This window comes from Bacillus rossius, chromosome 1, assembly GCF_032445375.1.
Source record: "Bacillus rossius redtenbacheri isolate Brsri chromosome 1, Brsri_v3, whole genome shotgun sequence".
Taxonomy (NCBI): Eukaryota; Metazoa; Arthropoda; class Insecta; order Phasmatodea; family Bacillidae; genus Bacillus; species Bacillus rossius.
This window is the reverse complement of record NC_086330.1, coordinates 113874490-113887678: the sequence shown is the minus strand read 5'-3', so window position 1 is coordinate 113887678 and position 13189 is coordinate 113874490. Positions and strand designations below refer to the sequence as shown.

Sequence of the window (13189 nt, the reverse complement as noted above, 5' to 3'; positions counted from 1 at the left end):
CCATCTGTTAAAATTCATAAAACATTAATACTATAAAGTTACCCTTTGTTTTTGTGAAATTTGGTTCTCGCTATCCGTCACAGATGGCACCACTGTGGTCACACATTTCCGTTCCTTGAAATCCGTCGCATTCACGAAATTACTTCCACCAATTGCCGTATACCGAGACCTAAGATGCAACTCAATCAAAAACGGGGGGGGGGGGGGGGGGGAAAGGCGATGGATCCTGTAAGATTACCGAGTGCTCTGAGCAACTTGACCGATTAATTATTTTTTTTTCAACTAGCAAGCCTTAGGTAAGGAGTGGTCGGTCGCCTCGAAGGCCAGCGTGCCTGTGGTTTGTGGGGGAACTGGCCGGGGGAGGGGGGGGAGGGCGTACCTGCACCAGACGCGGCAAGTGGGTCATGTACCAGCGGCAAGTGTGTCAGCGGGCCAAGGTGTAGGACGCGTGCGCCGCGTGGTTACGTGTGCGCGTAGGGGACCCCCTCCCTCACTTCCCCGCCGCATCACAGGTGACGTCACGATGGTTCCTCCCGGCCCAGGTGCACAATGTCTAGCAAACACATTTTAGACTACCGATTTATAAATTAAACAAGGCTTAATAACGAACTCGGTTATTGTTTAACTTTCGCCCTTCTTGCATTTTGGCTTGCATTTTAGACAGCCAATTTGAAAAGAAAAATTCCGAAAACTTTTTAAGACGCAGCCATTACATGTATGGAAAATCACAGTGTTACCTACATCATGTTTACACTTGTTAATCTTTTACACAGTGAAAGAAAGTAACTGTTTAAAATCAAATTATTGACTTTTTTTATTTTCTTGGTAACAAAAAAAACTGCCCGCAGTAGAAATTGGTTTTCTACTGTTTTACAATTTTAAGTAATAGGGTTGGTGACGTATTGCGACTTGCGTGTTTTACAAACGACTGTGATTTTCTTGCGTTTGTTGCGTAGTTGCATTTCTTGCGTAGTTTATAAACCCGGTTCAAATGGCGAAATTACACTCTACACGGAGTAGCGCATCCGAGAGCGACTGGCCGGGCTCATACTGGCCTGGGAGAGTACCGTCACGCGCGGCCTTGGAGCTCCACACCGCAGTACAGTACATCCCTCGAGTCTCAGCATACACTTGCGGCCCCCACACTCGATTAGTCCAGCTCCCAGTGCGGACAGGTTAGTCCGAACTGACACGATAAGTCCACGTGCTCAGTTCGGACCGAACAGCCCGAACTGACAGTCTGGACTGAACTGAAGCCCTCCCCACACTCGTTCAATCTTGTGGTTGCTGTTGCTGTAGGAGTTTCATCACAGAATATGGAGGAAACTTTGTTTGCATGCTGCAGTTTTAGTTGCACTTTTAGTTAGGGAAAGGAAAAAAAAAACATAAACAGTATAAACAAAGATGTCTGCCACTACACTCAGCTGATGGACAGACGGACTGATTGTTTGGACTGACAGTTTGGACTGGCGAGACGCTGTTCCCACACACGTCAGTCCGGACTGAAGTATCTCGAGCCCACAGTCCGATTCGATGGGCAGCCATCAGTTCGTCAGTCCATAATCTCCGACTGATCAGTCCGCCGTCCTTGCACACACGCGGCAGTTCCGACTGATAGTCTGATCGTGTGTGGGGTCCTTTACACAACACGCCAGTTAGCGTGTTGTGTGTCTTTCCTCCTGCACCGCCCACCCACGTCAATAACTTAGCATTACACAACAAATACGCCATCAGGCCCGTGTGCCTAATTTATCCCACGTGATACGCACCCCGCCCGTTGATCAAACACTGTAAAATTTTTTTTTGTAAATGGAACATAAATATTCATGCAAAATTATAGGTATTGGTAAATTTGTGCATTTACATTAAACAACTGTATCGCTACAAAATATGGTTCGCAGTAATACTGGGTTGGGATTCTTCCTCGGGCATTTATGTTTTGTGTTGTCCCAGTACTTACAATAGTTAAAGTTATTTGTCAAACATACCCTGAATAGTTTTCCAATATTAACTGCGCACATTAATAAGCATGATAAAACAATATTAAGTCATAATGTTTGATTTTCGATTATCCATGGTTTAAAAAAAATATTCTTGAATGAAACATTAATTAAATTATAAAATTATGCGCCAATTTTTGTAAGAAATACTCGGTATTATCTCATACCTACAAGAAAAATATCCATAGCGATGTGTTGTACCTTTCTTGCAGAATTAAAAAAAAAAAAAAAAAAAAACTATTTCCTGGAAACTGGTTTCCAAAGGAATCTTTTGTCAATGTACATAATTTTTTTTTGTGAAGTGGTTCTACAAGTCTGTGGGTGCATCTTAAAAAAAAAAAAAAAGAGCTCTATAAACCTCGGTTTCTGGCCTCGCGCGCACGAAATGTCCCGCCTGCCAATACGATGGTTCAACGGCGGATACGTTGCGCTGCGTTCAGTTTGATTTGAAACAAAATCTATAAGAGGTTCAGCTCCGTTGAAACCGACCAACCGGGGTAGAGTAACGAGAGCTGAGTGAAAGTACAGCGAAATGACTATCCGTTCTTTGAATGTTTCATGCAATGGGGAATTTTGATTTAAAACGATTATTCAGACATAACGCCATTTGAGTTTTGCACTGTTTGTCATGGAAAAATTCAAGAATACGAAAATAAGAAACCCTGGACAACAATGCGAACAGATGGACCCAACGATGAACCTAAACAGGTATTATGGACAACAAATCGACTACAGCACAAATGAACACACTAAAACTTTAAATATAAGACATAACAAAAATTCCGTGGAAGGAATTTAGTCGTGAAAACATAACAGCACAGACGAATACAGCGGCCTAACAACGACGAGACAGTTTCAACAAGAACAGTAAATGCAAAAAGACAACAGTCTGGTCAACGCAGCAAACATACGAACGCGACGATGAAAATTAAAACAGGTATTACACACAACACAACGACGACTGCACTGACGAACAAAGTTGGCTTCCTATGACCAAATTCTTGAATTTTTCCCATGGCAAACAGCGCAAAACTGCTATGGCATATGTCCAAAGAATTGTGTTAAATCTGAGATGACTATCGACAGCAAAACGAAGTCAACTCAAGCGACCGCCAACCTCGGACAGTAAAACGTCCACACCAGCCACTTTAGAAATGCACATGAAAATAGAAATTGGTAGTCTACTGCGAAGCCCACTATACATACTACCAAATAAAATAAACGCATTGACATTTAAGAAAAATGTAGCCGACTATAGGTTAATCCCGAGAAACACCAAGTTTCGTTAGGTTGGATTAGGTTAGCTGTTTCAGAATACCTCCTTGACCGATCCTTTAGCTTGAACGATCCTTGAAAAGTGTAGTTACAGGATGTCAAACCCTTTGTTGACCTTCCGAATATTTGCAAGGATACTTACATCATCGCCGGTGCAACCTTTCGTGAAAGGACGAGTCGCCGGTGTCCTTTTCCACGCATCCTTGTGGCCTTTGAGGGTTTCGGGACGCTATCGTTTATCAAACTGTGCCGATAGTCTGTTTCTTAGCCATCCAACTGCTGTCTACACCTTTTTATGCTTACTTATTAATGTCAAATAATTTTAATGTGCGTATGAAAATTTGTAAATGAAAAATTTTGTAAAAGAAAACGATTAACTGCCAAAAATGCATTTATTTTGTTGATACATCAGACTGTGTAAACGTCAAAAGAATTTTGGTATCCTTTTACGTCTAGTTTCTCAATGACTGCAGCCTTGGAATCAAAAGGATCCTTTGGTTTGAGGCTGCGTGGGTAAAGGAAACATGCCTACTATTCGTAAACAGCACATCTCTAATTACCGTTGAAAACTTCTCACCGCTATAAAACAAACGGAACGCTACTGGCGGATGCGAGAATTTTCATATTCAAAATCCTACGTCAACAAGAAGGAGTATGGACACATACAATCTAATTATCAACATACATGATTCCAGGTGCTGTAACACGTCTCATTGCCTCACCCCAAATAACATACTGCCGTCATCGAGATCTCGCTTAAGTTTTTTACAACTTTAGGGGGCCCCTATCCATCCCATCCCCCCCCCCCCCCCAAGCGACTTCCACCTTCTAGTTCACACCTAAGCGCCTCCGCGCAATTATCATTGTTTACAATAATCGTATTTATTGGTTTGTTTGAATCCATTACTCTCTAGGCAAATGCCAATAAATTCCATCTCTGAGCAAGCGTCTCTCGGCGCAAGTGCCATAACTTCATTAAAAGTGAGCGTTCCAGGCCACGAATTAAAATGAGTTGTTCGAGCTAGATAATAGTTACGCATTAATCACAACCCAACATAATTGTCATGATTCAAATTTATTTTTAAAGTTGGTTACAAGGGATTCTGCTATCTAAGTGGCGATGCATGCATGCTATTAATGTAACTGGGATTCCGCACGTTCACTCAGATAAACATTGACTCCTGCTTTGCGTAAGCGACGCCGACGTGGAGCTCCGATTAGTCGAGTCATCACTTAAAAAAAGTGAGCTAGATTTCAGTACTCACCAGAGATGAAGAACATCTAACCTCGGAAATGAGCGTACTCGTGTATTCTCATGTTGAAAATACATTTATAATTCAAAACTTGGACAAGAAATATGAGGTAATAATTCTTTAAACTAATGGCGACCGTGATAAATATACGCAAATTGTGCTTTCAACTACATTTATACACGAATCACAAGTAGTTTCCGCACCCACCGCTAGAATTCGCTGCCGGAGCTACTACGTCGACAATTGAATCATTTGCAGGTCTAAATTTAAACTCTACAATAAAACGACTCCGATTAAAGTAGAAAAGACTTGAAAAAAACTAAACCCTAGCTTGGACCTGATTTACGATAATTAATATTATTAAAATACTGCCCATCTTGTTAAAATTTATTAAACTGTTAGGTAATACTATACAGTTTCCCGTTGGCTTTGTGAACTTTGTGTCGCGCCATCCACTACAAATGGCAGCTCCGTGGTTACACATTTCTGGTCCACGCGACTTCCGAATCATTTATTAAATTATTACTACCCAATGCCGTATACCCAGAGCTATGATGATACACAAAAAATTGTGTGATTTTACACTAAATGTATGTAGCAGCAGAGTTTCCACCGATGTTAGTTTAATTTTACTCCTACATGTGTTTCTCTGTTTTTACTCTTGTGCTCACGTCGAAATACTATCAAATGTGTAAACTTTTTTAGATATGGTTTGGTAAATATGTCATAGCTGTTGTTTTATTTTTACTCTGTGATGTATAAAAATTACAAATCCATGCATGTGTAAATTTACCACAACTTACAGTTAATTTTACTGCATCGTTGAGTAAACTTATTTGAACAATGAATATGTCAATTTGTACTAAGCCCTACGTACAAAATTATTTACTCTTTTGTTAATGAGCAATGAGTACTTTACATAAAATTTTAATTTTTTAACTTTTAATTGTTCTATAACTCCTATAACGATCTTAGTAAATAAGAGAATTAAGTATCGGACCCTTAACTATGAAGTAAGGGGAAGATAACCTTTCGTGACCTAATGTAAATTATGGGGCCTTGTCAATATAAATTCGTACAGTTCTGTTACGAACGTGAGAGATAAGACCGCGATGCGCGCCAGGTTCGGAGCTGGCTGGCGGCCCCGCACGGCCACTGACGTCACGCGCCGTCCATCAGACGTAAGGCATGCCACGTGTGCCTGGCCACATTACAAGGGTCCTCGCCAGCCCCCTCCGCTCCCCGCGCACCCTCCTCCCTCGGGCTATTGTCACCTTTAATGACCTGAGAATTCCGGGCTTACAGAGGCCGCCGCGAGGAGTGGCGTGAATAAGCGTCGCTGTTCTGGGTGTTTAGGGCGTCAGGTCGGCCCAGGATGACGCGACACGTCACAGCCGCTCTCGCCCCTTCAAGAAGGTCACCACGGGTATATAAGCAACGACGCCGGCCTCCGCGGAGTTCCGAGTGTTCGAAGAGTCTCAGAGTAGGGGAGAGTCTCCCCCTCGGAAGTACTGGCGATACCCGTGCGACGAGCGATAGTTGGGGACTGTACTGCGGCACGGTGTGGGTGAGTGTGCGAAGGAAGCGGACAGAGGCTGACAGAAGAGCGAGCCACTGTCGAGTCAAGCTCCAGTGAAAAGTGTTATTGTTTCAATGATAAGTGTAAGACTAATTGTTGTGGACAGAGATCTTGAGTCAGTAATAAATTTATAGTGTAGACATTAGTAATAAATAAAACTGTACTAATTAATTAAGCTATCCCTTAGGAACCCAGTTTCCCCCCCTCATAAATGGTAACAATACCTTATATATTGTTTGCAGTTACTTGGTAGTTGTTATTTTCCTTTAACAAATAATTGGCACCTTTACAATGGTGTTTGTATGCACCTACATGTACACTGTATTGACAAAAAAACAGAACACTGATTAATTTTTATGTGTAATTTAATCTGTACATCCAAAAGTTTAGTTTTTTATGTCAGTATTTGTAATAACTAGAGACCGAAAAAATTCGCGGATTCATTTCGTGATAGGCTGAAATTCAAACATGTGTACAATTCTGCTGGTTCTGCTATTGGCTGGCGGTTTAACTGGAGCTCTCTGGGCCAATGAGAGACTATCGACCAAAGAAGCGTCGAATCACAAGCTACCCAGTGGAGACGACTCACAATTTAGTAACCAATGAACACGCGTGTTTACTTGAGAAGTGCAGAGGATAATGGAGGCTATCCTAGAGGTAATTGAATCCGCGAATTTTTCCGGTCCCTAGTAATAACAGATGTACATGCGTGTATTTTTTTTTTACCGAAGTCTGTACTACAATTATTTTTTTCTAACCAACTGCACTGTAATTTTTTTTTGTAAATGGAACAGAAATATAGTAAAAATGTAAGAAAAAATGCAGAATTTGTACATGTACATAGAAGCAACTGTATCACTACAAAACAGTGTTCGCAGTAACACTGTGTGCGGATTATTACCCGGATGTTTACTGTATGCTTTGTGTTGTCCCAGTACCTCAAATAGTTAAAGTTATTTGTAAACCGTTCCATGAATAGTTTTCCAGTATTAACAGCATAATAAAAACTAAATAATTGAATTTTAAACTATCTTGTCCATGTTTTACTTTATGCTTGAATGAAACATCAATAAAAATATAAAATTTTGCGCCAATTTTCGTAAGAAATACTTAGAATCATCTCAAAATTAGTTTTCATACAGGGAAAAAATAACCATAGCCTTGTGTTGTTACAAAGTAGAAATATCTTTCTTGTAGTATTCCAAACTATTTCTTGTATAGGAAATTATTTTAGTTTTAGTTGTTTTTTTTTCAAAACAACACGAAGAAATCTGTAAATTTTATAGACGTTTGTGTACGTTATTTGATGATATTTTTGACAGTGCGCTTCTCAGCAGCGCGGTCGGCGCCGGGCCGCTGCAAGTCGGGAGCGAGGACGCTCGGCGCGCTGCTCCGCGGAGGGAGAGGTTCTCCTCGAGTCCACGAACAACACTGCTGACAGATCATCCAGCATCACCTCTGATATGCAGTTGATTTGCCGGTGTTCAATTATTTACCTTTCAACACGAATCTACAAGAACAATTATAGTATATTAACAAATAATTTATAAAAATTGTAGTCCAAAAGAAAAAAAAATATTCTACGTGTGTGTTTACTTTGATTACAATGAACCACACAATTCGGTAGTGGAAATACGAAGTAGTTTACGAAGAACCAATCATCTGGAATTATCGTTTATGCGAGGTAAAATCTTCGTTGAAAAATAAATAGTTTCACTGTGATTTCTAGGAGTATAAACTTCAGTGCTCGCACTTAATGAAGAACATCTAGTTCGTACTATTCAAAGGACCGCCAATTAGTTAAACATAAAATATATTCAAAGTAAGAACACAATTCCTACTACAATTATGTAAATGAGTACAACCCAAATTTCAAATATGCTATAAAATATACATTTCCAGCACATACAAAGAAATCGTAGAAAAAAAAAAAAGACGCGCAGGGACGACAATCTTCGTGGCCGCTTCAAAACTTCCGTAATTTGGCAAAACCAGCGAGCAGTGGTCGTAAGCACGCAACACGAATTAACATTGTCCATTCGTCGCATGCTGGTGAACCTTCTACCGCGATGTCCTTCACGCAAGAGGAGTAGCGCGTGGTGTATTCTCAAGGTGTTCTGCGGTGTTAAGTTGGGCGAAACTCATTTACACATAAACATGTTTCAAAAAGGCGAGCTATGCATACAAGCAAAGCTCTGCTTTCGTGATTTCAAAACTGAAATCGCGTAAAAAGATTAATAAATCAACTTGGCGGGTGAGAGTATGCCTTACAATCAATTGCATAAAAGTCAGAGACATTTAAGTAAATTAATATAATATTTTGACTGTTTTGCTACCAAATTGACCATTAAAGTGTACAATGTTATGCAGTCACATATCAATAAATTTTTTACTTTGAATTTTGAGAGTGCTCATTTTAATTAGGGCCGCCTGTATAATAGACCTTGGCTGATACAGTAGGGTGCCCCTCATCGAGGAAACAATCGTAACTGCGGAACAGGCATGATGAACGCAATAATAAACGCCAAAACTTTGTTTTAAGGAAAAACTTTTGACCGTCTGGAGAGATGTACAGTATGAAGTTTACCCTACTCTCGCAAAAAAATCATTAAAAAAAAAAACTTGGGCCGCAGATTCAGCCCCCCTTCCCCCCATATTTTTACCTTTCCCTCCTCTGGGAATCCTACAGATTTGCACCCTTGGTACAAGTTACACACATAAACTTCATGTAATTGGTTGGATATAGTTCAAAATTTGACAGTTATCAGACGTAATTCCAATGATCTACGTATATTTCTGCCACTATCGTTCTGTCAGCAGTGTTCATTATGGTTTTCAGCGTTCGTAAATAACCCTTCACGTGTTGCTTAAGGCCCTGTCGCACTGTCAAACTTTCGCTTCCAACACCTTCCCACATGCTTTGTCAAACATTGTCGGAGAGTCATGACGTCACCGAAAATGTCACTAGCGCAGCCATGTTCGATTCACAAGATGGATGACTTGAGACTCAGTCAAATATTTTGCATATAAGACGGGTTCTAAAATATTGTTAGATGTTGGACTGAATCAGCCAATCAGAATCGTACCTAACGAAAACGGAAATGGCGTTCGTTTAAGTCTCAACAAATCTTTAAAATAGCGAAAAACATATGGATGATTAATAAAGAGGGCCTCTTGCAAGTAACAATTTGGGAGAATGAAACCCCACTAATGCCGCTTATTGAGAACCGTCAAAATTTGAGACAAGACACGTGACACAGCGTATACAACGCTGCACGAAATTTTTTCCAAATAGAACAGAAATATTCATATAAAAAAAGATATTTGTAAACTTAAATGAATACAACTGTATCACTACAAAACAGTATTCGCAGTAATACTGGGTTCAGATTCTTACCCGGGCATTTATGCTTTAAATTGTCCCAGCTCATCCAACGGTTATTTGTAAACCGTTCCCTGAACCGCTTTCCAGTGTTAACTGTGCACACAATAAGAATGATAATGTCAAATTGTTGAAAATTTGAAAATATTTACCATGGCTAAAAAAATTATGCTTCAACGAAACATCTATTAAAGTACAAAATAATGCTCCAATTTTCGTAAGAAATACTCAGTATTATCGTGAAGAACGTATTTCATACGTGCAAAAATAACCGTAGCCATGTGTCGCACACAGTTACAATATCCCAGTAACTCTGGCGCTAGCACAGCTGTCTCCTCGGAGCGAGCAGTTATTTTTTCTTTTTGTCTCGTCGTCTTGCATGCAAGCGGCGATGATGCAGGGGGGGGGGGGGGATGAGAGGGGTGATGATGCTCCCACGGTCGCCTCCAACTCTCTCTCACGTAGTCGCCGGCGAATCGCTTCACACCCGGCCGCGCGCGACCGCCATTTTGCACACTTTCGCGAGTAACATCGTTACACGGGCCCCGGCGCCTTCCAGCGCAGAGTTGTCGCCCTGGCAGCGTCGCAGCCGGGAGTCTGTACAACCGTTACATGTATGTGTGCGTGTGTGTGTGTATACACATTCATACACACGCACGTGTGTGTTTCTGTAAGTTTTCTTTTTTTTTCTTATTTTTAAAATAAAATAATGGTTACACTTAAATGATAGTACCTAAGGTAAAAGTCAACTTTTAGAACGCCAACCTTTACAAGCATAAATTTACGTGACGTTATTGCTTGAAGATACTGAACTTTTATACCATTTTATATACCATTTTATATCATTGTTTCAACACTTTGTCCTTAAGACAATTATTTAATGATTTTTTATAAAAACAAGTCTTAAATATTAATGTTATCAAATACATAAAACATACACATCAAGCTGGTACATAATACATGCTTACAGTAACACTTGTGCAAACCGGAATTAAATTTAGACTACTTAGAAACACAATTCCTGTTGCTTCTGTTTGTGAAGCATGTCGGGCTGTAATTGGGGGGGGGGGGAATACATTATTGCAGCCCACTAAGGATTACAATAATCCTTATAATATATTCTACAATATGTAGCGATTTTGCTGTAATTTTCTTATTCTGTCTTATATATATATACATACATACATACATACATACATACATACATACATACATACATACATACATACATACATACATACACTAGCTGCAATACCCGGCGTTTCCCGGGCTGAACACAGGGTTCAGTTAGTAATTGTCTTCTTAATTTACATGTCAAGTGTGAAAGTTAATTTATATCTTTCAGATCCCGACAGACGTTGTTCTGCCAGTTTATAGTTATTTACCTGGTCTGTATGTAATTTAGACTTTATAAAGCATTATAGAAAAAAGCTGAAAATAAGAGATTACTAATATTGAAAAGATTCCATTATCTAGCTAATGCTCGGCCTGCATTGCAATGCCTCATTCGGTTTTGTTTTGTAATATGTTTGAAGTAGTTCCACATACACAAATCATCTATCCATCTCTATATATATTTATCTCTATATACATCTATATATCTCTCTATCTCTATTTATCTCTTTATATCTACATATATACTTCCCACTATCTATATATCTTCTATATATGTCTCTATATAGCTCTAAACATCTATAGGTATATCTCTTTATCTAACCCATTTCATTCTCTATACCTCGCTCTATCTCAACTTATCTCTCCGTCTCTATCTCATTCTATCTATATATCACTCTATCTCTATCTCTATTTTATATTTAAATAAATTGTGTCATGCGTGCGCACTTATACAACAAAAAGAGACGAAGTGCCGCTATATAAAATGAAATAAACACATTTTTTGACACGATTCGTGCTCCAACTATTGAAAAATAGTTATACCATCTCAGTAACTTTCATGCGCATGCGCATAACAAATCACCAAAATTTCATCGCAATCGGATGAATGGTATAGGAACGCATACGGCACAAACAAACGAAAATTAAAGACATGACAAACGCATCAAACGATGGCGCGTTTAAAATTCAAGGCAACTCTATCTATTGACGAAGTTAAGAACAAAACTGTTATTAGCGCCTTATTTTGCTAGCCGCTGCGAGCTCCACTAAGCGGACTGGTCTCACCAAGGAGAAAAATATTAAATTGCCAGACCTTACTATGTGTATGATCGTGTGTCAGACATAGAGAAATGACACTCACTCACTATTTGTATGTCTATGACCTATGATTTTTTCTGTTATAAAATGAAATTATCACTTTTTCACTCCCTTCGGGGTGGAATTTCATATTAATATGGGGTCTATGTTTTAATCCAGGTTATAAGCTAGCTGTAGGCCAAATTTCATTCAAATACATTCAGTAGTTTTTACGTGAAAGAGTAACAAACATCTATCCATCCATACTTACAAACTTTTGCGTTTATAATATTAGTAGGATATATATATATATACTAGCTGCAGTACCCGGCTTTGCCCGGGCTGAACACCGGGTGATATATTGTCCGCGAGTTACAGCAAAATGGATAGCAATATGTCCAGTGTGTTGGACATTAAGAAATGACACATAATTACTGTTTGTGTATCTGTGACCTATGATTTTCTGTTTACACATGGCGATCGGTTGAAAGGTTTAGAAGTTGATGCGCTACAGCGCCATCTAGCGGCGAGTTACAAAAAAATGGATAGCATAAAAACCTTCTCCATGATAAAAAAAACACTTCGATGTGCCAACTTTAATGGCGATCGGTCAAACGGTGTAAGAGTTTATCGACGTCATACATGCCAACATCCAATTATATATATTCTTATATTTCGAAATTTTGGGGCTTTCACTTTTGCGGAAAGTGGATGTTCACGACCTCGAATGGTTTGGAACACTCCATCTCGAAAAAATATATATTTGAAATTCCTGAAATTGTCGAAATTTTGGGGCTTTGTTCCCAGAGGGGGGCGGGGGGTTCGAGGCCCCTGAATGGCTTGAAAACCCTTAAAGTCGAAAGAGAAAGATTTTTAAAAATTTTTAAACTTTCGAAATTTTGGTGCTTTAACCACCTGGGGGGGGGGGGGGGGGGTGGTTAATGTTGAGGACCCCGAATGGCTCAGAAACACTCCAAATCGAAAGAGATATAAAGGAATATAAGCATAGAAAAGAGAAAGAATGTAGTCATTTACTGTACTCATATCTACCATAATAACAATATTGACAAATAGAAAGCTTATTACCTACCTAAATAATTATCTAAATAAATTAATAAATAACTGTATGTTTAAGAATTTACGTACATACATAACATTAAACTTCAAACTATACACACCAAAAAAAAAACTAAGGATGTTTGTGAAACTATTTTTTATTTGTCATAATGTTTAAAACATTTGTAGGCTTTGTTTATAGTAAAACTGTGGTGGCTATATTCTGCTTATCCAAAGGAGTATAGAAATTAATAGAGATATCACTCCCTGTATACACCACAAGTCTTTGAATTAAGTAAAAAAAAAAAGTCCAAAATGAAAAAAAAGTATAAATAACAACTAATTTGACAAAAAAATTTATACAACTGGAATGACAATGTTAACATCCACCTGAAATTTAATAGAAGTAGGAAGGTAAGAATATATATAAGAAATTAAATGAAATTAAAAC

The 13189-nt window shown here is 39.0% G+C and overlaps 2 protein-coding genes across 4 annotated transcripts in view; one reads left to right on the top strand and one right to left on the bottom strand.

Annotated features, from left to right (window-relative positions):
- Positions 1-5966, top strand: part of LOC134542433 (U7 snRNA-associated Sm-like protein LSm11) — a 195055-nt gene extending 189089 nt beyond the window's left edge. The window contains exon 5 of the mRNA XM_063386702.1: positions 5885-5966. Within this exon, the coding sequence (XP_063242772.1) occupies positions 5885-5907 (23 nt within the window). The 3' untranslated portion in view covers positions 5908-5966. The remainder of the gene's footprint in view (positions 1-5884) is intronic.
- LOC134542448 (ecdysone-induced protein 74EF-like) overlaps positions 1-13189 on the bottom strand; it is a 507486-nt gene that overhangs the window by 313984 nt on the left and 180313 nt on the right. The window lies entirely within an intron of this gene.